Source organism: Phodopus roborovskii, unplaced genomic scaffold, assembly GCF_943737965.1.
Source record: "Phodopus roborovskii unplaced genomic scaffold, PHOROB, whole genome shotgun sequence".
NCBI classification, from domain to species: Eukaryota; Metazoa; Chordata; class Mammalia; order Rodentia; family Cricetidae; genus Phodopus; species Phodopus roborovskii.
The window spans coordinates 42,502,617-42,529,082 of NW_026126407.1; the positions used below are offsets into that span (position 1 = coordinate 42,502,617).

The 26,466-nt window shown below is 46.2% G+C and overlaps 1 protein-coding gene across 13 annotated transcripts in view; it reads left to right on the forward strand.

The window, feature by feature from the left end:
• Tenm2 (teneurin transmembrane protein 2) overlaps positions 1 to 26,466 on the forward strand; it is a 922,050-nt gene that overhangs the window by 893,413 nt on the left and 2,171 nt on the right. For all 13 annotated transcript variants that reach the window (XM_051180940.1, XM_051180941.1, XM_051180943.1 and 10 more), the window contains 3 exons: positions 9,526 to 9,822; positions 11,830 to 13,444; positions 24,479 to 24,609. In XM_051180940.1, the coding sequence (XP_051036897.1) occupies positions 9,526 to 9,822; positions 11,830 to 13,444; positions 24,479 to 24,609 (2,043 nt within the window). The remainder of the gene's footprint in view (positions 1 to 9,525; positions 9,823 to 11,829; positions 13,445 to 24,478; positions 24,610 to 26,466) is intronic.

A 26,466-nucleotide genomic window follows, 5' to 3' on the forward strand; every position in this document is an offset into this window, starting at 1 on the left:
ACTCCTGGAAATTGCAAGGGGAGCTGTTGGAAGAAAGGTGTGGGGGAGGTGCTCAGTGCAGTGTGGATTCACGGACTTCGGCATGGCCTTCCCTACCTGTGCTTTCATCCCTTACAGGAAGTTTGTAGCCCTTAAACTAGCGTCATCTGTCGGCACCCATGGCAAACCAGCCATCTCGGTCCATAGTGAGACAACTTCTCTCTTTATGGTCCACCTTGCCATCTCTTTTCACTTCCTTTCCATCTGTCATAGAGCCAAGCATCTTTCATCCATTCAGGGAAGGGTTCACTGGCTGCCTGATCTTTGTTAGAGAAAAAGAAAGCAGAGTCCTTCTACCAAGGGAGCTTAAGTTCTAGTGAAGATGTTACAATGTTAAGGCAGTACCACAAGGAAAGGGGCACATACTGTGTCAGTCAGAAACAAGTAACAAATAGGCCCTGAAGCTTCAGGGACTTAACTCATCACAATCCACGTGAGCCACCACACACAGCAACTGTTAATGATGACTAGACCCAGTTACTCCATGTTGGGATGCTGCCACATCAAGCACGCATGACCCTGAAGGCGGCTATAGAAGAGGAATTGTTTAACGCTCCAAGGGAGCTTGGTGAGCTGGCCTGAATGGCACATGCATCCACTCCACATGCCCAGGAGAGGACAGTTGGGTTAACCCCAAGGAAGCTTGGAAAATTACTCTTCTGATTGCCAGGGAGAAACCAAAAAATTTGGGGAACCCAAATCAGGTCAAAGGATTGACAGCAGAGGGTTTCAGGGAAATTGGAGTCAATTCTAAGGAGCATCAGGAATTAGCCAGGCAGAGATATGGGAAAGAAGTTTCCAGACAGAGAGACACCCAGGATACTGGGACATTGGGGGGGGGGGGGCAGAGTCGGTCAGGAAAACCTCCAAAACTCATGAGACCTAAGAGTAAGTAGCCAGAACCACATGGAAGGGAATATTATGCTAGAGTGGTATTTATCCTGAGAGCCATGGAGAGTTGTCCCAGGGCTTAATTAGCAGAGTGATGTGTGGGGATATGTGGATTAGAAAGATCTCTCCAGCTTCCCTGGGCACAGGGAAAGACAGACCAGACAGGAGAGGAGGAGACCAGACAGGAGGAGAGGGACAGCTCAGAGCTGTTACAGTAATGCAAACTAGAAGCTGGTCTCCAGCAGGGGTGGGGGGGGAGAGAAGAGGAGAGGCCTGGGAGAATTGCAACACACATGATTAATAGGATTTGGCAGCAAGCCTGGCTGCCGTGCAATACTGACTTCCAAGAGGCCTTTCACGTGATTGTGTAGACCAGGAAGGCTGTGCCAGACTCTGAACATGATGGAGAGAAACCAGACACTGAAAGCCAGAATAGGTGTGGGTGGCAGTATGACCCCAGCCCTGCCTTCTAGGATGAGGAGACCAGGAAGGAAGTTAAAGATGTGGCTGGTCACAGCCATGGCATAGATGGTTCCCCAGGTACAGCATCTGGAGTGAGTCTAGGTAGCTAGGGTAGCAACTGGCAATGCCACAGGCTAAACCAGCCTCTCCCCAGCACCGGCCAACTCCTACAAGTCTGACCACTTGGGGTGTGAGGCTGGACTCTGAGTAGTTTGGTGTTGAGAGGTATCAAAAATTTCTCAGCAAAGAACTTTCCTACATCAGAACAGCCAGTGAAGTCCTAACCCTTCCTGGTGACCTAGCTTGTCACGGTCCTCCAATCAGAGATATGTCTTAGACAATGACACTCTTCCTTTTAGACTGGATGTAAGATGCAATACTGTTACATGTAAGATGACAATACTGAGACAGAATTTGAAGGTTCAGCCCCATGTTTCCTGCCCAGGGTCAGGCAAAACGGGAGTTTTATCATGACCCCCAAAGACCTGTGTCTTGGAAGAGTTCCTCCTGTTGCTTTCTGTCACACCTCTCATTTTCCTCTCTGATGTTTCAAAGAAAATAACTACTTCACAGCATATCTCAGCTCCATGGCTGCAGGGACCATGTCACATTACCATACTGGTGACCAGTGTCCTGTGGGAAAATGTGATAAATGCACCCTCTTAGGCTCCACTTTGAAGATGTTTACCAAGTAAATTCTCCACTGCCCCAAGAAGGTGGACATTGGAAACACTTGCTCCTCCTCATGCACCCCCCCATTTGTCCAGAATCTTTCTCTACAAAACATATTCAAGATAGCATGATAAAAGGGCATGCATTGTATCCCATAGTGGGCCTCTAACATTGCTCTCTTCTCGTTCCTGTAGCCCCCTTCCCTCTCCCCAACAGTGTTTATTTAGGCAGTGGGCCTAATTTTCTTGGGGAGGGGTACTCTCTTCACATAAGGGTCAAGAAGACTTGGCCAAAGTCTTACATCATTTCTGCTTAGTAAAACCAGAGGACTGAATCTCTGAGTTTAAAAAGAAAAGAAAAGAAAAGAAAAGAAAAAGTTCCATGAAGGAACTGTGATTGACCTGACATGGGTAAATGGGTAGAGTTCATATCCCTGCTCTACTCACTGGTTAGGGGGCTAGAGACCCGTAATTGGCCAGGCTCATGTCATATGTCCAAACCTGACTCTTATAAGGGAGTCATGTAGACTGAGGAAGGTTTGGGAAAAAGAGGGTCCCACACCAAAAGGAAAGGATGCTAAGCTAGGAATATGTATGTATGTATGTATGTATGTATGTATGTATGTATATACTACCCTCCATCCTCTCCAGAGTCTGGCCACAAGACAAACCAGAGGCCCATCTCCTAGGCTTCTGGGAGAGGGGAACCAACACAAACACTTCCATTACCAGTTAAAACCTCTTCTCTTTCCTAGCCTGGATCTGTACCTGATTCTCTCAAAAAAAAAAAAAAAAGAGGGCTTATGTCACTAGGGTATTTCTTCTTGATTGTGATTTACATAGAGATTGCAAATGCAAGAAACAGCTACATGGTAGGTAGCAGAACAAAAGAAAAATTGTTTCCAAGATAATCTTCCATTGTGATGCTGGTATCCGTGTTATCAGTATTCCAATATGAAGTGGAAGTTAGTAATTTTGTTTTGGTTGCCATAATATGATACCACAGTTGCATACTGGTGTATATCACTTTTATTTATATAACAAATTATAGTGTGTCTGAAGCAAAGTGGAAGTAGGCATGCATGTGTGTGCATGATCATGCCATCCTAAACTCAGTCCTGTGTAGGGCCTGCCCAGACAGTTTTGTTAGCATGCATCTATTGTCTTGAAAGCCTGGATTCTGTCCTTCCATGCCATGATGCATTCAGTCTTCACTTGCCTAGTGTTTTCTTTTTCTAGCACCCACTATAGTCTTGACACAGTTACTGACCACTCAATGTGTATTTATGATCAAAACAGACAAGACCCTGTGTGTCCTTGGGAGCCTGGTGATACATCCAGAGCAGTTTGCAGCATATTGAATTTGAATATTAGCTTAAATTATACATAATTAGAAGGGCTAGCCTCTGCTCACAGTAAACCATAGATTGCCCTAAGGAAACAGTACTTTACTTTTGGACAACTTATTGTATTATAAAGTCATTGTTATTGTTGTTGTGTTAAGGACTTGTTTTATTTTTTTCCAATTATGTATACATTTGGAGCAGTGCCATCTACCCTCAGAGTCCAGAAGTAGGCACCGGATTCCTTAAAGCTGAAGTTACAGTTGTGAGCTGCCCAACAGCTGGGAACTCAACCTAGGTCCTCTACAAAAGTAAATATGCTCTCAACCCCCTTGTTGGTGGGTTGTTTGTGTTTGAATTTTTTTTCAGAGCCCTCAAATTTATTTGGGAGAAGGGAGTTAGTAGGGTATCCAATCCCAGTCTCGGACTGAAGTGCCCAAGCTGGTACTTCCTCTCTGCCCTCCTTCTTTCATGGGTGAGGGGACAGGGCCAAGTGAGCTGAAAACCATCTGGACCTAGTAGATTAGAAATTCAGGGCAAGGAATGTTTTTGTCAAGCCCTGTGCTGGGCCCAGGTCCCGCCCCATTCTGCACTTGCTTGCTAATTTTCACTGCACTGATATTCATTCTCATTTTACTGCACTGATGCTCATTCGCATTTCACCTGTCTCCACTGTCCCCTCTCCTGGAAGCTGGCTGGCCCTGCATCAGTGCCTGTCACAGTAGCAAGCACTCAAGTCGGTACTTGGTAAATATGGATGGATAGAATGATGAATAGAGGGATGGATGGATGGATGGATGGATGGATGGATGGATGGATGGATGGATGGATAGATGGATGGGATTCTGACTTGAAGTCATGAAACAGCACTCCCTTCTACCTCTCCCTTAGTTCTAGGTTGGGAGAACCTTCCAGAATAACTCTGACTGTTGTTTAGAGCAAAGCTCTTCAGATATTTGACATTCACCTAAGTGGCATTTTCTAGTCTTAACTTTCCATACCAGCACTTTAGATGATCAGAATTGACAGGACTCATACATTCATCCTATTCCAACCTCCATACTCACACATGGCCCCGGGGACATGGAATACTAAGATAAATTACCTATTCACCAAGACCTTGCAAGTCATCACAGTTGGGAAACTGAGGCACTGTCAGTGAAGATGTGGCTCTGCAATGACACAGTTAATCAATGTCAAACTATGACTCAAGAGTCAGATTTTTCCCTTTTCCCACTCCACATCATCGCCCAAAAGCACTAGTCATCCAAAAATAATGTTTGCTCGGGGAATCCATTATTTAATGTGTTTACAGAGGCTCTCCCTCTAATGATGTATTATTTAAGCTAATATTAAATTTATACCAAGTTGTTTTGTCTGCACAAATGCTGATCCCCATGTGGTGTTGGGTCTTATTCAGTGGCATCTGGGGATGGATGCTTTCAAGTCCCCAAGGACTGACCCAGAAAGGGAATGAGAATGTCACCTAGCCAGGCTTTTCCTTTAGGTAAGTGAATAGCTAAACTCAAAGGCAGGCATATCTGCTTTTAAATGTTGGAGACTCTCACAACATCCCTCCTTCACCTCCCTGGGTTTCCCATCCTGGGAGCCAAAATGGGCAAAGGGTTCTTCTGTGTGTCTAGCTGAAATCTGTCCTGCTGTGTTACAGTTCCATTTCCTGGGAGGGGGCTAGCACAGTGTAATTTCCTCCTTCGTGTTTCTCAGATCACACACTCCTGGTGCCCCTAGAGCTGAGTTAGAGTCATCCGTGATGGGCCCAGCAGGGCCATTTTGACGACAGTGTTTCCTTTTCTCTGGGTTTTTTATGAGCCTTCCTGTGACAGGCATGCGCTTGGTGAGATCAAAACACGCTGGGGGGAGATCCCAGAGGGGAAACTATTTCCCAAAATCTGCCCTCTGCAAAAATAAAAACCATGCTAAATAGCTGAGTTTTATTAACTGGGGAAGCTAGGCTGAGGAAAACGCCCGATAATTAAAAATAATGGCTTCCTTACAAACACAAAATTGTATTAATTTAAAAATTGGTTTCTCTATCGCTGAATGCCTGCCGAGCCGGCTGAGAAGGGAATTGTGCTGATCCTGGCAGTGAAAATAATTCAAAATAACTTTTATGTTCTCCAGGAAGCCTCAAGGTTAATTTAAATATTGCGAGTCGGGTAATTTAATTTGGAATAAGAGAACAGTGTGGCTAAATTAAAGCCCCTGCATGCTCTAAACTGGGGGGCAGGCACCCCCAGAAAGCCAAGCACGCCTGGTGGACCCTCCATTGGCTCACACTGCACAGCTCCAGCACCCTCCTTATAGACACTGCCCTTAGAATTAAATATTTTTGATTAGATTACACAACTGGCCTAAACTCTTTGGTGGGGCTTTCAGTGAATTTATTACATTTAATTATGAAAAGGGCTGGGCTTTTAATAGAAATCTCACATTTGCCAGCACCAACTAGTGATTTTCCAAATGTCTTTCCTGGGTCCTGGGTAAGCTAGGGAGTCAATACCCTCCTGAATGTTTGCTCTGAAATGATGACTGACTTGTGACAAGGTTCCCAAGAATTCTGACAACATTAAGTTTTGGATGTTTAAAACAAAAAAGAAAAGAGGAGAGGGGAGGGAAGGGAAGGGGAGGGGAGGGGAGGGGAGGAGAGGAGAGGAGAGGAAAGGAAAGGAAAGGAAAAAAAGGAAAGGAAAGGAAAGGAAAGGAAAGGAAAGGAAAGGAAAGGAAAGGAAAGGAAAGGAAAGGAAAAAGCTGCCCTCTCACTTTGGCTCCCAGACCCTCTTCCCAGGCAGTGCAAGTCTGTTCATAGGAATATTCCCCTTAAACTCTTGAATCTCCTTTCAAATCCCAATCACCGTAGTTCCTGTCTCTATCCCCAGGTTCACTGTCTGCTCTACACTCTGGCTTATACACCTGGTCTTCCCCTCTTGGGGAGGGTTCCACGGAAACAGCAAGGGCCTGGGGACCTCTAGGAGCCCTGAATTTAATCCTCTTGTGCAGCTGTGGAAGTGACCCCTCGTGCTCAGTCACCGCTGTTTCTAGGGAGTGTAGAGATGACTCATTTGCTGAAGTATTTGCCAGTCAAGTATGAGAGCCTGAGTTTGACCACCAGCATCCACATAAATGCTGGGTACATTGGTGTACCCCGTAATACCAGTGCTGGGGTGGTGGAGGCAGCATGCTGGGCTTGCCCTCCAGCAAATCTAGCCAAATTGGTGAGACTCTGAGTGACGCTGTTTCACCCAATATTGACACTTGACCTCCATATATATGTTCCTACACACACACACACACAGAGAGAGAGAGAGAGAGAGAGAGAGAGAGAGAGAGAGAGAGAGAGATTTCTACAGAAATTGTGAAGATCAAAATACTGTTGTTACAGAAAGTACCAACCAGGAGATTGTGCATTATTTTCAAATGCTAGTGACAGAAATTAGATGTAACACAGTCTAGGGGCTGGAGAGAGGGCTCAGTAATTAAGAGTACTGGCTGCTCTTCCAGAAGACCTGGGCTCAATTCCCAGCACCTGCATGTCTGCTCACAATTCCCATCCCGGGAGATCCAGTGCCCTCTTCTGGCCTTCACAGGCACTGCACACACATAGTACACACATGCAGACAAAACACCCATGCATATAAAATAAGATGAAACAAAGCTAAAAGAAGTATCAAAGGCTTATATGAGATATAGGTTTATATTTCCTTATGATGAAGCCTAGAAGCACCAGGCAGTGATGGTGCACGCCTCTAATGCCAGGATTGTTTCACAGAGGAAAAAAAAAGCCTCAAAAAATAAAACAAAAACAAGCAAAAAAGCCTAGAAGGAAACCATTCATGGATATGTAGATTACTGACAGCAAGAGTCTAGGCTATTTTGTCCTCTTTGAGCCACCATCTTAAGAGGTTCCATCCTCAAAAATCACCTCATAGTGGCTTATACCTATGATCCCAGTACTTGGGAGACTGAAGCAGAAGGATTGCTAGAAGTCTGAGTTTATAGCAGGAACTATAACATGAGCCATATAAGTGAGTTCCAGACAAGCCTGCACTACAATAGAAAACTCTTCCAAAAAAAAAAAAAACTCATATTCATAAAGTGGACACTTAGGCACCAATCAGTCATTGCATCCACATTTCACCAATGAAAAAGTGGAATGTGGGAAAGGCAAAAGCTGGCGACTTCTCAGCTGAGCCAGCTTTCTCCCAAGAATAGCTCTTCAAATAGACAGTAACTACTACTTCCTCTTTGCAGACTGCTCCCATCCCCAAAGGATGCTGGGAAAAGCAGTTCTTTACCTGTACACGGAGCTTTTCCCCAGAATGCAGACCCCTGTAGGGCTAACATTATTCTCAGTCTCCCTACAAGTTGCAAAAACAGAATCCTCCAGGGCTGGGCCCATGCCTTACTTGCCCCTTCAGCCTCTTTCTCCCATTAGCACCGGGCACATGGTGGAAGGAAGTTCAGGAAGCAACGACACAGGTCAAATGGGAAAGGAGCTGACTAGATTAGTCACTCCTAAGTTCAGACAAACACTTGATTCCTCTGCTGCACAATGTTTTGTGTGTGTGTGTGTGTGTGTGTGTGTGTGTATGTATGTGTGTGTGTGTGTGTGTCATTCGTGTGTTCACCTGTGCCCAAGCATGGAGAAAATAGGAGTACATCCTGCTGTCACTCTCCCATCTTTGTTGTCGTTGTTCATATAGGGTTTGTCACTAATGCTGGAGCTTATGTGACATCCAGCAAGCCCCATCTATCTTCCTATCTTCATCCCCACAGCACTGAGGTAACAGGGACACTCGATCACCCTGAGCTTTAGATGTGGGTGCAGGCAATCTGAACTCGGATCCTTATGCTTGCCCAGCAAGATCTCCTACCTATTGAGCCATCCCACAGCCCCTACTGGGTGACTCTGAACACGTGTATGCTGTCTCTGGGTTCCCTCCTGTGTCGAGCAGTCTTGGTGAGCACTGAGCAATGGATTTGAACAAAGTCTCTGACCTCGCCCCTCCTGGGTTAGTGGTCAGCCCACCTGCGTCTTGTTAGCATTCCTGTCGTCATCACTACCATCTTCATTAAGAGCAGCTGCATTAGGAGGGTCAGATGAGGAGGCAGCAGACAGCTACTAACTCTTCGCCTGCATGTTTTGTCTCCCCTTCTCTCAGCAGCCACCCCAGGGACGTGTGGAGTTGCAGTAAATTATGTTGTAAGAGTCTGGGCTGAGCCAGCTTCATTTCATTCACTTGCAGACATGCACTCGGGGCTCTCAGGGTCCCAGGAGTCCCTCTCCTTTGCCCCTAACCAGAGTCTAGTCTCCCAGCTCTGCCTTTTGAGACAGCCTTTCTCCTCTGATCAGATCAACTTCTAAATAAATATTAAATTATGTCTGGACGTGTTCCCCTGTTCCTTTCAAATCTAAGTAAATCACTTTTTCCCTTTGTTGGAAGTCACAGCCCTGCTGAGGTCTCCTCAACAGTGTTTCGAAACGGCAAGATTTTCCTCTAGATACTTAAAATAAAAGACTTCCTATTGGAATTTTGCAGTTATATTTTTTATATTTATAGTCCCAGATTTTTGTGGGTTGCTGAGCCCTCTGTACCCACATTTAGCCACCTTCACACAATATTTCATAAGAAATCATAGCACCTGCTCTTAAAGATTATTAGATTTGGTGACTGAAGATATGCCAAAAAGAAAAAAAGGATTCTATTGTAGGAAAAACATAAATTGTCTTACTCTGAGTGTAGACTTACGGTAAGATGCTCAGAAGCCTTGAGTCGGGGCTGTGACATACAGCTGTGAACTCTGTACACCACACAGTTTCCCCATGTACGCTTTCCAGGATGTGATGTCAGCCTTTGTAATCCTGCAGGGCACAGGCTGCCCAAAGGCTGGAGACCCAAGGCAGCCTCACTTCAGTCCCAAAGCATGATGTAAAACTTGCCATTTCCTATGCGTGCAGAAACACTGACACTTAAACATAAATGGAATATCATGTTTCTCCCTCCTCCTCCTCCTCAAACTGCCTCCTTGATCACTCCAGCTGGATCCTCCACTGCAGCCTGGTATGTGCCTTTCACCCTGGCACCCTTGTGTTTCCCCAGGTCCACGGGAGGAATCTCCTGTCCATTGATTATGACCGGAACATCCGCACAGAGAAAATCTATGATGACCACCGGAAATTCACCCTAAGGATCATTTATGATCAGGTGGGCCGCCCCTTCCTGTGGCTCCCAAGCAGTGGGCTGGCAGCTGTCAATGTCTCCTACTTCTTCAATGGACGCTTGGCTGGGCTTCAACGTGGGGCCATGAGTGAGAGAACAGACATTGACAAGCAGGGCCGGATTGTGTCCCGCATGTTCGCCGACGGGAAGGTCTGGAGCTATTCGTATCTTGACAAGGTGGGTAACCATGTCACACCACCCATCAGCAGGGCATCTTCCCCACTACCATCACCACCCCTGCCTTTCACCCCGACACTTCCCTTCCTCAGCCAGCCTGAGATACCTAGCCATAAGTCATCTTAATGTCTTTGCTAACTCTGCAGGGCTCCCCTCATATTCCCCCAGCACTGAGGGGGAGAAAGAGCCCACAGAAAACTGTTATTCATAGCTCAGGGCTTTTACCAATAAAAGAAGAAGAAAAAGATGCTAGACAGCAAGTAATAGCAAAAAGGATGAATCGTTTTTATTTAATTAAGAAAACAAAAATGAAAACGGAAAAGGCAGTGATGTTGAATCGAACAGAGCCATCCACTGACAGACAGCAAGACAAAGCATTACTTAGGAGTTGGGAACTCACTGCATCACTTCTGCTTGCCCTAAATTAAGCCACTAGGGGAGGGAAGTCTGCAAGAAACCAGAGTACAAACAGCTACACCTTCCCACTTTGGCCAAAGCAGCCAGGAGTTTCTCTCTGCATAGTCCCCTGTGTCTGTCAGTACCAACTTGGGGATCCTCACTGGAGAAAGGTCTAGTGAGAGAACAGAATGAAGAGGCTGCTTAAGAGCACTTGCTGAGACCTTGGAATGCTTCCCTGACCTTCTCGTTTCTGGACAGGTCCTTTCATTTGTTCCACCCTTGGTACAGGCCAAGAGTCTTCCTTTCACACCAAAACATTACATAGCTAAGTCACAGGGGCTGGGGAGATGGCTCAATGGGTAAAGTGTTGGCCACTTCCCTGTAAATCCCCAGAATCAGGCATGGTGGTGCACACTTGTAATCCCAGTGCTGGGTGAGTGAGAATGGAGAGGGGAACGAACGCTCGGATGTTTGCTGGCCATTCTAGACAGTTTAGGTTCACTGAGAGAACCTATGTCAAAAAGTAAAGTGGTACCACAGGTGACAGTGAGTCCCAGCCCCTCACAGCAGGTGCAGTCAGATCTCTGTGGGTTCCAAGCCAGCCAGGCTTTGAGATTCTGTCTCAAAAATACTTACCTACATACATAGTGGAGAACAACTGAAGAAGACAGCCAATGTCAACCTCTGGCCTCTGTGGACATGCACAGGTAAAATGTACACACATATGCGTGAATACACATGTGCACATACACACATGTATAACTCACATACAAAGCAGTTAGTTCTACAGAAGCTCTACAGAGCCCATACTAATACCATTCTCACTCCACCATGGTGTTCTGGAGTGGCTGTCTGGGAGGCGGGGGTCTTCCAGCTGCCTCTTGCTGAGGCTAGTTCTTCCCAGGGTCACTGATTGTGGGGAATTTCATTTTCTCACGGTTTCTCAAAGGAAGATGTGCTTCCAGATTTTATCAAAGGCAATAAAAACAGCATGCACACTTCTCTCCAGTGTGCCCAGTGGCAGATCAGCTCTAACCAGAGTTCTTACCATTGAACCTGGGGACACACGCCATGCTTTCTGCCAGGCCCTCCACACTCACTACAGGCAAAGTTATATCATCTTTTGGGAAGCCAAATGTAGGCTCTCAGACCCTGCCTAGGCCCACTGAGACAGTATACCTTTTCACAAGTTCCTCATTAAGGTCTGCTCTGAGCTATCATCGTGAACCATCAGTACCATATGAGCCTATTTAGGATTTGGTCAAAGCTCCACGCACAGTCAAGTGTTTGTGGCACACACCTAAAATCCCAGTGTTTGGGAGGCAGAGGGATTGCAGGTGGATTTCTGTGGATTTGCAAGTGAGCCTGGTGTACATAGTGAGTTCAAAGCTAGTCAGGGCTATGTGGTAAGAACTCTGTCTCAAAAGTAGGAAGGAAGGGAGGGAGAGAGGAAGGAAGGGAAAAAAAATAAAAACAAAAGAAATGAAGGGGGAAAAGTTCTCTGACCTCCATGACTTTTGAACTGACACATTGGGAATTGGAGTTAATTCAATCATTTGGGTGCTTGGTCAGAAAGAGTCAACTCATCTGTTCCTATTTCTTTCCCAGTCCATGGTCCTCCTGCTGCAGAGCCAACGTCAATACATATTTGAGTATGACTCCTCTGAACGCCTCCACGCAGTCACTATGCCCAGTGTCGCCCGGCACAGCATGTCCACACACACCTCCATTGGCTACATCCGAAACATTTACAACCCACCCGAAAGCAATGCATCAGTCATCTTTGACTACAGTGATGATGGCCGCATCCTAAAGACATCTTTCTTGGGCACTGGGCGCCAAGTGTTCTACAAGTATGGAAAACTCTCCAAGTTATCAGAGATAGTCTATGACAGCACCGCTGTCACCTTTGGGTATGATGAGACAACTGGTGTTCTGAAGATGGTTAATCTCCAAAGCGGAGGCTTCTCCTGTACCATCAGGTACCGAAAGGTTGGGCCCCTTGTGGATAAGCAGATTTACCGGTTCTCTGAAGAAGGCATGATCAACGCCAGGTTTGACTACACCTATCACGACAACAGTTTCCGCATCGCCAGCATCAAACCCGTCATAAGTGAGACTCCTCTTCCTGTTGACCTCTACCGCTATGATGAGATTTCTGGCAAGGTGGAACACTTTGGCAAGTTTGGGGTCATCTACTATGACATCAACCAGATCATCACCACTGCTGTCATGACTCTCAGCAAGCACTTTGATACCCATGGGCGCATCAAGGAGGTGCAATATGAGATGTTCCGGTCCCTCATGTACTGGATGACAGTGCAATATGACAGCATGGGTAGGGTCATCAAGAGGGAATTGAAATTGGGGCCCTATGCCAACACCACAAAGTATACCTATGACTATGATGGGGATGGTCAGCTCCAGAGTGTGGCAGTCAATGACCGACCTACCTGGCGCTATAGTTATGACCTCAATGGGAACCTGCACCTGCTAAACCCAGGGAACAGTGCTCGCCTCATGCCCTTACGCTATGACCTCCGTGACCGGATAACCAGGCTGGGAGATGTGCAGTACAAAATCGATGACGATGGCTATTTGTGCCAGCGAGGATCTGACATCTTTGAATATAATTCCAAGGGCCTTCTTACCAGAGCATACAACAAGGCCAGTGGGTGGAGTGTGCAATACCGCTATGACGGCGTGGGCCGACGAGCTTCCTACAAGACCAACCTGGGCCACCACCTACAGTACTTCTACTCTGACCTCCACAACCCTACACGCATCACCCATGTCTACAACCATTCCAATTCTGAGATCACCTCTCTCTACTATGACCTCCAGGGCCACCTCTTTGCCATGGAGAGCAGCAGTGGGGAGGAGTACTACGTTGCCTCGGATAACACTGGGACCCCCCTGGCTGTGTTTAGCATCAATGGCCTCATGATCAAGCAACTGCAGTACACAGCCTACGGGGAGATTTACTATGACTCTAACCCTGACTTTCAGATGGTCATTGGCTTCCATGGGGGACTCTATGATCCCCTCACCAAGCTTGTCCACTTCACTCAGCGTGATTACGACGTGCTGGCGGGACGATGGACATCGCCTGACTACACCATGTGGAGAAATGTGGGCAAGGAGCCGGCCCCCTTCAACCTGTACATGTTCAAGAATAACAATCCGCTCAGCAACGAGCTGGATTTGAAGAACTACGTGACAGGTGAGACTTTGCTGCCTGGGTACAGCATAGCATCCTGTCAGGTGGCTGTCCTGGGAGACTGCGGGACATCTGGGGGAGGGTCCTACACTTGATGGTAGCACTCTAGTGCTGGCAACCCAGGGCACTACAAATTCATGTCCAGGAAAATGGAGGGATGGTGCAGTGAGTATTCTGGGGCATTCCCTGACCACTTCACGTCTGTTCCATTGAAATAACTTTTCTGAGAGCCCTTCCTACCCCAGAAGGAGTCTGCTGACAGGGGCCTATACTAGAAATGCATGCTTCAAATTCTCTCTCTCTCTCTCTCTCTCTCTCTCTCTCTCTCTCTCTCTCTCTCTCTCTCTTTCTGGCTAATAAACCAAAAGGCCTAAGGCTAGGGGCCCAGAGTGTCAGGGGAGTTTCCTCCTCTCTGAAGGGCACCGCATGGAAGGATAGTGAGAAGTGAGTTTCTTCTAAAGCAAAGCCCTGGCCTGAGTTCTCCCCCATGTCAATGTTATCATTACTAGCAAAGCAATGCGTCAGCACAGATGCCTAAGCCCCTATTCCAGACCTCCAGAGGTTTCCCTGGTGACATATATAGACAGAACATGAGAGGTGGCTCAGATAGAAGGAAGCCTCTGCTCCCACAGAGATGTCTGCTCAGCTTTTTATTAAAGAAGACTCCCAATATTAGCACCATGTGAGATTCTTAGGGTTCAGCAGTGGATAAGCCAAGCACTTTTCTTTCAAGTAAGTGTGTATACTCTGTGTGTGTGACAGGGAGAGGCAGAGGAAGAGAGTATGTGTCAGAGAGAGATAGTCTATGTGTGAGAGACAAATGTGTGTGTGTGTGTGTGTGTGTGTCCATATTTTGAAATTATGGCACAATATAGAAGGGCCTTTGTCAAACTGAAGAAGGAACGTGGTTATGCTGACTCAAGGCTGAGAAGACTACAAACAGAAGTCAGCAGGACACAGAAGCTTGCAGACAGGCATGTAAGGAGGCACTGTGGGGGAAAGACATTTACTTCACAGGATAAGCAAGAAGTTGGTGAAATAAGGTGCCTTGTCCACCCTCTGTCCACCCATTCCTCCATTCATTCAAACACCCATCCAGGAAAGAATCTGAAGATCATGGTGTAGTAGATGTGAGACAGTCAGGAGCAGGATAAAGTGCTTGTCCTTGGGGAGATAGAAGACAAAGAAATCAGAAAGTGTGGATGGATACAGACAGATCAGGTCCAATAGGACCAACTTCTAGCAAGCCAGGCAAGGTAATAAAGGAAACCCAAGAACAGGGCTCCCTAAGTTCCAAGAGACACACAGCTCTTAGCTATGACTATTGAGGCTACCACTCTCAGGTGATAACTTGTCCATCACCAAAAATGGGAAAGGAAGCCAGAGCTGCCTGAAGCACAGGGCTGCCTTTGTGCCTCACACAGCAATTATTGACTCCCAGGGTCAACTATGGCCATGCAGTACATCACAGACAAGTTCCACACCTTTAGGAACTAAAACCAGTGTCTACTCCAAGCCAGAACCTTTACACCCAGGACCTATGGCTAAACTGAGTCCTCCCTATGTCTCACAAGGAGCTGCCTGCTCTAATGCCCTGCCAAATCTTCCCCATTTTTTGGCAGGACTTTGTCCCCAACTCACTACCATTTCGAATTTATGTATCTCTCAGGAAGCACTTTGTGTGTGTGTGTGTGTGTGTGTGTGTGTGTGTGTGTGTGTGTGTGTGTGTAGACAGAGTTTCTCTGTGTAGCCATGAGTGTGTGTGAGTGTGTGTGTGTTTGTGTGCGCACAATGGTAGGTGATATGAAGACAAATAAAACAGGACAAGGGGCTACTCAAAGAGTGATAGCAAGTGCTCCTTTATTTAGAGAGCCTTGCTAAGCAGGTGACAATTGTGGAGAGATCCTTTTGAGCTGGAGGAGGGAGGATAGTCATGTTTGAGAAGAAGACATCCAGTGACCGTGGAGGCAGAGTACATCAGTCTCAGCTTGGGGACCAGATGAACAAATCCTGTCCCACACAAATATGCTTCACACAGCCTTGCTTAGCACTGGACATCTTAGCAATTAATCAGCCAGAAGTGAAGGAAGAGAAGCCCACATGCTACCAAGGCACAAATGAGACCATTCACAGACTCACCAAGACCCTCAGCTATGTTTCTACTTCCCTGGGAGAAAAGAAAAGAAAAAAAGGAAAATGAGATTATCAGGGTTTTCTGACCAGCAAGATGGCTTTCCTAATCTCAGGGCTTCATGGAAACTGGATAAGTGGGAATCAAATCAATTTGAACGGAGTCCAGCCAAATTGAATCCAGAAACAATTAGAGAGAGTCTGAAATAAAGGGTGGATTCACAGAAGCTGCAGTGGCAGCTGAGAAAGGGAGCAGGGAGAGCAGCCAGCCAGGCAGGACCACACCTGCAGCCACCTGCTCCCACCAGCTGACCCTGGGAGAATGGGCTCAGCAGAGAACAGCAGCTCTAACACTGGCTCACCCGCACACCCTGTCTAAATCAGCCCTAATTTGCCACTTAGGAGACTCACAGAATGGTTGGACCTGCTACTCACAACCCAAGTAGAAGAGGCAATTAAGATGTAGCCAGGACAAGACAGCCAGGCCTACACAGAGAAATCCTGTCACTAAACACAAGGAAGAAAGAAAGAAAGGAAGGAAGGAAGGAAGGAAGGAAGGAAGGAAGGAAGGAAGGAAGGAAGGAAGGAAGGAAGGGAGGGGGAAGGGAGGGAGGGAAGGAAGGAGGGAGGGAGGGAAGGAAGGAAGGAAAAGAAAGGAAAAGAAAAGAAAAGTAGGAAGGAGGAATGCAAAGAACTGTTGATCGATCTGGAATCCAGAAGAACCCGTGCTGTTTGGAAACAGCCCTCTAAAGGAACTGTCTGTTCCTTGTGCAAGAACAGCTCCATGTTCATCCACAAACACTGGGTCAGAGAAAATGGGCACAAAGGAAACTGCTCAATGTTCGACACAGTGAACCTGTGCTGGCCCAAGCACTACCAGTCCTCTGCCACATCCTTCTGATGTCAGAGACTGGGTACAGTCCCCAGACACCAATTCTGGGCTCACCACCCACTTGCTGTGTGACATATACAAATGTCTTGATCTGTCTGGGCCTTAGTCTTCTCAACTGCAAAATGATGGTAACACTTACACTCACCTCACTGAATTGGGAGAACAATGTATCAGCCAGGCACACAGTGAGGGCTAATCACACATTCATTCATAAGAGTGGCAGTGGAGACACGCTGGAATACTGGTCTGGGAGTATAGGAGAAACCTCCAGATGTGCCTTCAGACTGGGCTAGTGGATCCCTTTAGTAAGGAATGGGACCCCAACATTAGAGTTAAATGAACATTCCAGAAGTAGTGTGATGAGCCACATTGCCTTTTACCCTTTCTCCCCAAAGAGTCTTGGATGCACAAGCCAAATGCTGAATAAGGATTGTGTGTTTAAGCTCTCTGAGGAGAACCACACCCATTTCCTGTCACCTTCTTTGCATATTTACACTTAACATTGGAAGGTACTGTGACAATTTTCAGAGTGTAGAGTGGTGGCGGCAGTGGTGGCATGGTCCCGTGCTGTGGAGAGTGTGAGGAGGGAAGGGTAGCTATTAGAGTGGCTGCATTGCTGCTAGCACCTGGTTATCTGCCTCTGGACAGGCTGTTTGTTTAGGGGACCTGTCTTCCATCACACTTGCCACTCTGAGGGGACTGGAAGGACCTGCACTGCCCTTGATGGAACCCGGGATGTGATGTGTGTCTTAAACAGAGGTTTCACAGGTTTACCAAAAGAAGCAAAGCATGTCCCTTGTGGCAGGGCACACTTGTAATCCCAGTGTAGGAGGAAGGGAAGGAGGGAAGGAATGAAAGAAGGAAGGAAGGAAGGAAAGAAGGAAGGAAGGAGGTAAAAAGAACAAACAGGAGAAAGAGGAGGAGGGAGAAGGAAAGTGGCTGGCAAGGAAAAGGAGAAATAAGAAAAAGGAGCAAACCTACCAGTTCCCATTCACAGGAGTGCTCTTTCAAATACCTGGTCTTGAGCAGCCAAGATGGTTCAGTGAGAGGAGGTGCTTGCTGACAAGCCTGACAACCTGAGTTCGATCCCCAGGACCCACATAGTGGAAGGAAAGAACCAATCCCCTCAAGCTGTCCTCTGACCTACATTAGACTGTAGCAGGCACTCCCTTCCCCAGATACATAAGTCTGCTTTAAAACAACAGTTTTTCTGCTCAGAGATGTGCTTACCGAGGAGAGTGTGGGATAGGGAGCAGTCTCCTCAATGGAGGAGGAGGATGCTGGGGACACGGGTTTACATGCTCTTCCTGACATTCTCGAGTCCTGCCTGTCTCTGATGAATTTTGGGCAGGTCTTTATGGTACACAAACAAAGGATTCAGTGCAATGAGCACTATGGGGGGGGGGGGGTTGTCACTTCTCAGGGGCTCTGAGCTCTGTCACTTAGTTGTACGTAGCAACCCTCTTAAACCTGTCTCATCTTTCAGCCAAGAGAGCTGGTTTAAGACTCACTCTCTGGCAGAGACCTCAGTGGTGTTTGCCAGAAATGCATGGCTTTGTCTCCTCTTTCTGTTTTACAGTTAGTTTGGGGTTTGCAAGCCAGTCCTCCACCAGGTGTGGCAGTGATGGGGAGCTCCTTTTCTAAATGATCTCTCCAATTAAAAAAAAAAAAAAAAACACATTTGGGTTTTTTTGTTTTGTTTTGTTTTGTTTAGATTAGATTAATAAGAAAATAATAGTGCTGATGGCACCTGGGAGTGGTAGAAAATAAAAACTCATGGCAAATGGTCATAAATATCCCAAGATGGAAACCAGTGTCCTGTGGCTCCAAACACCTGCCTAGCCATGGTGGACATGCTGTGTGTGCTGCTGCTAAACTAAAGCCAGGCATTTATGCTTGATACCAGTGCTCCCTTCTCTCTGTCTCTGTCTCTGTCTCTCTCTCTCTCTGTCTCTCTCTCCCTCCCCTCCCTCTCCCTCTGCCTTCCTCCCTCCTTTCCTTCCTTCCTCCCTCTGTCTCTCTGTTTCTGTGTTTCTGTATCTCCCTCCCTCTCTCCCCCCCTTTCTGCCTCAGTGCATGTGTGTGTGTGCATGTGTGTTGTATGCATATACATATGTATGTACATGTATGTGCATGTGTGTTGTATGCATATACATGCATCATATGTACATGTATGTGGAGGCCTTGGGGCAATGTATCTTGCCCAGTCTCTCACCACCTTATGTTTTGAGACAGTCTCTTGCTGAGCCTGGGGCAAGCTCTGGGAACCTGCCTGTCTCTGCCCTCTCTGCACTAGGATTACTGGCACGTCTGCCACACCCAGGACTGTTTGTGGGTACTGAGATCCAAACTCTGGTCCTCATGCCTAAATAGAAAGCACTTCCCATTTGAGGGCTCTTACCAAGACCCCAGTGTGCTTTTCAAAGAAATATCAACTCTGTATTCCATTTTATTTTTATATATTTGTGTATTTATTGATTTGGTGTTTTAAAATACAAATTAATGGATTTCATTGTGGTATTTCCATATATACTTGGTTCTTATATGTCCCAACTGTACTACATTCCCCACCCACCATTGTCTCTCTCTTCCCCATGTCAGCCCCCCATTTCTGATTTTATATCATATCTATTCTACCTTTTATTCTATCTATCTACCTTTTTCTTCCTTCCTTCTCATGGTCAATCTTGACTTTAACACTAGAGCAAGAAGCATGGAAGGACCTTCTCTGAGAAGCAATATGAGCATCATACTTGAAACACACACACACACACACACACACACACACATACACACGAATAGGATTCCCATCCATGGCATTTGCCAGAGTCTAATTTATTTTACTTAGCATGAGAATTTCTATCCATTTTCCTGCAGATGCCCCCTTTACAATCAAATAAAACCATGTTGTGTACAAATACCACATTTTCTTTATTCATTCATTTGTTAATGGACATCTAGGATGGTTCCATTTCTTCGGTATTGTGAATACATTTTTTTTTGTCAGCCTGGAACTTACTATGCAGACCAGGTTGAGTCACAGAGAACCACCTGCCTCTTTCTCTCGAATGCTGTGAAAGTGGTGTGCCACCACACCAGGCAGAATAACATCCTTACATGACTTTCATACTGTTTTGACTTTGTAATGCTGGGAAAAGAACTCAGGGCCTCACGTACACTAGGTAAGTGTTCTACCACTGAGCTACAGGCCCTCACATGACCATAAACTATGCTCTCATTCTTGTACAGTTCCCAAGCCATTCAAAGATCAAATGTGTTCCCACAGATGACAAGTGGACCATAGCTGTCAGATCGCTTCTCAGAGACAGCTATTCTATGCCTTTATTTAGAGTCAATAGCAACATTAGATTTCCACAACAGTCCCAGGGCCAGAAGAAGCTACTCCTGACCCCTAACAAACATGTTTGTTGGGCAGGTATAGAGGGATCCTCTGTTACATTTTTGTTTACAGGATAGCTATTACCAGGAATGTTCTAGTTCATTCATTCATTCCACAGATACTTACTGAGTATCTGTACCAAGCATCATTGTGTAGGAGACATCAAAAAATAAAATAAATTTTTAGGGGCTGGATGTGGTCAAACTTGCCTTTAATTCCAGTATTCAGGAGGCAGAGGCAGGAGGATCTCTGGGAGTTGGAGGCCATCCTAATCTATATAAGGGGTTCCAGGACATCTAGGACTACATAAAGAGAACCAAAGTAAAAAAAAAAAAAAGTAAATAAATAAATGTTTAAATTCCCTCCCCCATATAACACACATGCTGAGGGAAACTAACAACAAAGACTAAATATTTCCTAGAAAGCATCACATGTGAGAACTTGACTACTGATTTAGATGAAGACTGGAGCACAGTGATAGACCCTGGGATATTGAAGGCTGGTAGGGATGCATCTTCAGTGTGATGGGTGGCATTAACTTCAGTTACACTTGAGCTAAACTTGAAAGAAGGAGGAGAATAAAAGAGTCAGAAAATGCTTTTAGGGAAGAACATGCTGGGCAGAAGGGCTTGCTGTCATGACAATCCAGAGATAGGTGTGCACCTAATATGCTTGAGAAGGATCACAGCTCTGCAAGATTCCACTTACCTGTAATACCAGCACTTAGGAAGCTGAGACAAGAAGACGATGAGTTTATGACCAGAGAGACCCTGCCTCAAAACACCAAAGAAAAATGGAAGAAGACAGCAGAGCGATCATGAGGCCAGTCCTTGGGTCCTTCAAAGTCATTCCAATGACAGCTTTTCCAGTGAGAAAAGCCTTCTAAGTGCTCTGAGCAAGGAAATGGCTTCATCTGCTCCATATTTGGGGAGCCATCTGGTTTCTGTACTGATAAGTGGGCCAAAGACTAGGAGCAAGAAAGCTAGTTAGAAGTCTACTAGTTGGTTCTTTGTGGGAGCAAAGTGTCATGGAATTAGATAGTGATAATGGCTGCCAACATTTTGAATACCCTGGGAACCACTAAGTTGGATAAGCAACTAAAAATTGTGAGTTTCTTGTAATATAAAGTTCACCCCAATGTTAAAAAAAGAAAGACAGGGGAGGATTTCATGATGGATTGGATGTAGGGGGTGAGAAAAAAATGGAGTTGGGAATGGTGGGTAGAAGAATAGAGGTACAAATATTTGGAAAAGGAAAGATAGACAAGGGACAGAGCAAGAAGTCAATTTTGGACATGAACTGGAAATGGACAAGATGCATAAGTGCCAAGCTTAGAAGAAAGCCAGGCAGGGCTGTACATTTTGGAGTTAGCATCAGCCTGAAGGCAGCACTTTGCCCTCAAGGCTAGATGACTATGGCTGGAAACATGCCACTACGGGTAAAGGAGTTTGCCATTCAAGGCTGGCGAGTTCAATCCCCGGAACCCAGGTAAAGATAGAAAGGGGAAAAAACAATCTGAAAAGTGGTCCTCTGATGTTCACATGCAACACACGATAATAGTAATTTGGCGGGATGGATAGTTTCCTTCTTGTCAGATAGGTTCAGACACAAAAAGAACATGTCAGCCTGGAGCTTGGCAATGTAGAGATCATGCATGACTTTGACAGATGAGATTTCTACACAGTAGCAGGGGTCAAAAGAAAATGAGAAGAATGGGGAGCAATGAGTACAGAGGGTTAGTGTTAGTTTGGGGGTTTTTGTAAAGATAAATATGAAATGGGCAGTAGGGATAAGAAAACAGTTAGGGACATTTAACAGCATCTTGGTATGCTGGTGGGGTGAATCAATTAGAAAAAAGAATGAGTCACTATTGTGGGGTAAGGAAGATTGCTGGAGTGATGGCCCTGAGTTGACAAGAAAAGTTGTGTGGTCAGGTGAACAGGTGGGGCTCAGCATCCACAGCTCATGTAGTGGAAGAGGAAAAAGATCAGCCCTCCTGAATGCAGAGGCTGAGCCACAAACAGGACAAACAGGAGATAGCACTGTAGAACATCCTTCTCTGGCTGCCTTAGCTTCTGCAGAAAAGGAAGAAACAAAGTTGTCTGCCGGTGGGAGGTGGTAGAGGTTTGGAGAGAGATGAGCAAAGAAAAATAAATTTGTATAGGAGAGGGGAAGCTAAGTGTAGTGGTCCATGCCCCTAATCACACACAAGTTCCAGTCCACTCTGGTCTACATATGAGACCATGTCTCAAAATCATCATGGATGGATGGATGGATGGATGGATGGATGGATGGATGGGATAAGATAGATACACAGATAATGCAGGAGAGTGAGTGAACAGCTGAAAGGAGTAAAAGAAAGCAGGAGAATTGCAGGCAGCCAGAAGGTACCCTGGAGATTCATGGTCACGGATTTTCAGTGACACCTAACAGCATAGTGATGGTGTTTTCTCCAGCATCGTTCAACTGCACAGATGCAGAAATGGAGTAGATGGCAGCTTGGATTTACTTAGTACTGTGATTTCACCAAGCAAGCAGGATGACATGAAAGCAGACTGCTGACCTTCAAATGCACCTCAAGGAATGAGTCCAGGGGTTGGTTAGGTTGTATGTGCCAGGTTAGGAGAGAACCAGGAGCAGGAAGTTTGGAATGGATGGCTGGAAGGTCCTTGGTGTTGGATAATGAATGAGCCAGCAAGCCGAGGCTGTAGCCATAGAGTTGTGTGTATGAAACTGACATACAGGATCAGAATTATCAGAGACAAGGTCCAGAGTTGAGATGTGAGAGGAGGTCAGGGAACTGAGGGGCCAAGGTGTTAGAAGGAGCAACCCCTTGTCTAATGAAATCACCAAGAATTAATTCAGAGTCAGACAGAGGCAGCCACTTCACAGAATTCAGGTGAGTAGCCCAAGGTCAGCTGTGGTCCAGAGGATGTAGTCAAGGGCCAGGAGACTTGGGCTCTGTGGGAGGAGATAGTTTGAAGTGTGGCAAGAGGGGAAAGGGGCTATTAAAATCTGAAGACATAGCAAGCTTTCCTAAAGGCAGGTTTGAACTCCAGGTGTCCAGTGGAATATTTCAGAACTTAGGAGAGGTGGAAAGGGAGTGGGTAAGAGGCAAGCCCCTGGTGTGAGGCTGGATCTCAGGGCACCTCTGTGAATTCCAGCCTAGTGGCTCTGGAGATCATGGAAATGCAGTGAGGGAGGAGCACAGGGCTCCCTGGATCATGGTGGAAGGAGGTCGGGAAGCCTGAGAAGTTCTTACTCAGAAAACTGGGACCGTCCACAAGATGTGTGGGACACGTGATATAAGTCCAAATGTAGTGGCTGGGATGTTCACCTGTAATAGGGCATGTCTCTTGAGCTCTCTTTGAAGGACAAGTTTAGAGAAATGGGCTCAAGGACTAAAAATTTTTTATCATGAAGAAGACGTTCCCTGGTAAAGCCAGCCTCGATGCAGAGCCCTGGCCTAAATGTCCTGCACCATGATCACAGTCATCACTCATTCCCCTGGTTGGTCATGGCCTCCAGCTTTGGACACACTGCCTGACCTGTAATATTTTTTATGTGGTGCTGGAGAGATGGCTTGGCAGTTAAGAGCACTGTCTGCCCTTCCAGAGGTCCTGAGTTCAATTCCCAGCATGGTGGCTCACAGCCATCTATAACTGTAGTCCCATGGGATCCAATCCCCTCTTCTGGTGTGTGTATGTACATGCCGACAAAACATCCATAAGCATAAAGGACATAAATAAATAGTCCATATAGCCAGGCGGTGGTGGCACACACCTTTAATCCCAGCACTTGGGAGGCAGAGGCAGGCAGATCTCAGTGAGTTCTAGACCAACCTGATCTACAAAGTGAGTTCCAGGACAACCAGGATTGTTACACAGAGAAACCCTGTCTTGGAAACAAAACAAAACAAAACAAACAAAAACAAAAACATTCATATGAACCACTTCAAATGAAACTCTTTAGTTGTGTTGTCCATGTACTAGACTCCATACTGAATTCTTTACATATGCCTTATCCTCTGTTGCTCACATCAACCCAATGAGGTACAAACAATTATTGTCTTAATTCAAAATTAAAGGACCTGAGGTTAACAGAGGGACAGAAACCTACCCAAGGTCACAGAGCAAGGGAGCTTGAAGTCAGATATGTCCATTCTACAACTGGCCTTTGTAATCACAACATGGTGGTTATCAATGGACACACTGGGAGGGACATCTTCCTTGGACACATGTAAAGATTCTCTGGGCTGACCCAGAGAGATGGCTTAGCAGTTAAGAGCACTTGCTGATCTTACAGATGACCCAGGTTTGGTCCCCAGCTTACAACCATCTAAAATTCCTGTTCCAGGGGATCTGATGCCCTCTGCTGGTCTCTGTGGGTGCCATGCATTAAGCAAAACACTAATACACATAGGACAAAACTAAATAAAATATTTCTTAATGTCTGGTCCCTGTTCCGAGAGCCAGTCACAGATATTGCCACCCTCTTCTCTTAGATCTCACACTCAAGAAACCATCTATTTTATTTTGTTCTTTTTGTGAGATCCACTGCAGCCTCCCTCCCACCCCTGTGATTTCAGAAGTCTTTGTTTTTGCTTCTGCCACAGATGTGAAAAGCTGGCTTGTGATGTTTGGATTTCAGCTCAGCAACATCATTCCTGGATTCCCAAGAGCCAAAATGTATTTTGTGCCTCCCCCCTATGAATTGTCAGAAAGTCAAGCAAGTGAGAATGGACAGGTAAGTGCCAAGGCCAGGGGACAGTTCTTGACAAGAATCCAAACAGTCTTCATTCCCTTTCACACACAGAGCCACTCTGGGGCCGGGGGCCTGTTGGGAAAAGAACACTGAGGCTGGGTATAAAAGCTATGCTGGAGCAGAGGCTTCCCAGGCAAAGAGAATGCTGCCATCATCCTTTCTAGGGTGGCCCATATTCCTTCCCAGCCTCAATGATCACCTTAATTGTGGTATCATTATCTATTCCGTGTCTACCCTCCGGTCACCCCTTGATTAACAACAGCCCAGAGAAATCCAGTGGCACCCTGCCATCTGCACTGCTGTAAGATCATAACCCTTTTGGCTTTTATGGGATGTAATAAAACTGTGGTTTGCAGTTTCTGTCCCATTAAAGAACATTTTTATGCCCTATATAAAATCTCAGCACGTTATGGCCCAAATGCATACAGATTGAGTTTTTAGAACATAATTTGTGCCTGGGTCTTTCTTTGATGACCGAAGGGTGGTCAGTTTCAATTTGGGTGCAGCTGAGACTTCGGCCACAAGCAGATGGGCAGCGCAGGAACTGCATTGAGCAGAACCCCTGATACAGGACTGGGGCTCCGCTCTGTGGAAGCCTGGGAGATCTCAGCTGCTCTGAATAGTCGTCCAGATTGTGTGACTATAGAGAGGCAAGGAGGAGCTGCTGGGTAATTGAGACCAGCGTTCTCTCCATCCTGCCCCTCGGGGACCACTCAGTGGATGAATAGCCATCATTTCTCTCATTTATCTAAGTGCTGCTACCTCCCAAACACAGCCTCTTCCATTATTCCAGCCTGTCCCCCAACCACCAATTGAGACAAGTTGTCATTTGTGAGTAGAGAACTCAAGGCCAAGGAGATAATGGTGATTTCACTCCTCTGCAGAACCAGGGCTGAGATCCAAAGTAATGGACTCAAAGTGGGGAGGAGGGGGCATTCCCTCTGGCCCTCACAGCCAGGATCTCTTAGCCTTGGGCTCTCAAATATGAACATTCACACAAATCACCTAGAGTACCTGGATCAGCTTGGTGGCCTGAGAGCTGCTTTACTAACAAGGCAGTTAGTCCCAGATACCCATCTGTAGCAGCTCCCACTTTGAGTAAAGGCAGTGACTATTCAAGCCACTGGTTTGGAAGCAGAGCAGGTTATAGCAATAGAGTTGTCCACTGCTCAGATACCTGATCCCCACATCAGGACAACCCTGAGTCTAAAGTGTGCCAGGCAGCAGCTGCTATACCTCAAGTGCAAAATATCTCTTGGTCCCCACAGTTGGGGTGCACAGCCTGGGTAGAGACTTGGGCAAGGTGGAGAACCTGCTTTAACATATTTCAGTGAGTGACATGGTGACAGGATGGACAGAGCACCCTGTTACCAGCAGTTTCCTGCCAGCCTGGTCCCAGAGCCGCGTCAGCCCCCAAATAACACACAGAGATGCTGTATAGATATAAAGCTGTTGGTGTGTTACTAGTGTTTCTTATTGGCTAGCTCTGTCTTAAATATTAACCCATTTCTATCAGTCTAAGTGTTTTCACGGGGTCTTATCTTACTGGAGTGAGGGTCCAGACCTTTTCCTCTCAAGTCCATACATCTTGACTATCCTCTAGTACATCTCTCAGAATCCTCCTTGTCTCCTAGTCCTGCCTGTCTTGCTTTCCTATTGGCCAACAGGGCTTTTTTCATTAAACAACAAGAGAAACATATTTACAGAATGAGATCTCCCATCAGCACCTCATTAAGAGACTGAGAACCAGCCAGTCTATTCTAGTTACAAAAGGTAAGAATGTATCAGTACATATTAGCACAGAGTATCAATCCTGGCAGAGGAGTATTCCCACCACCT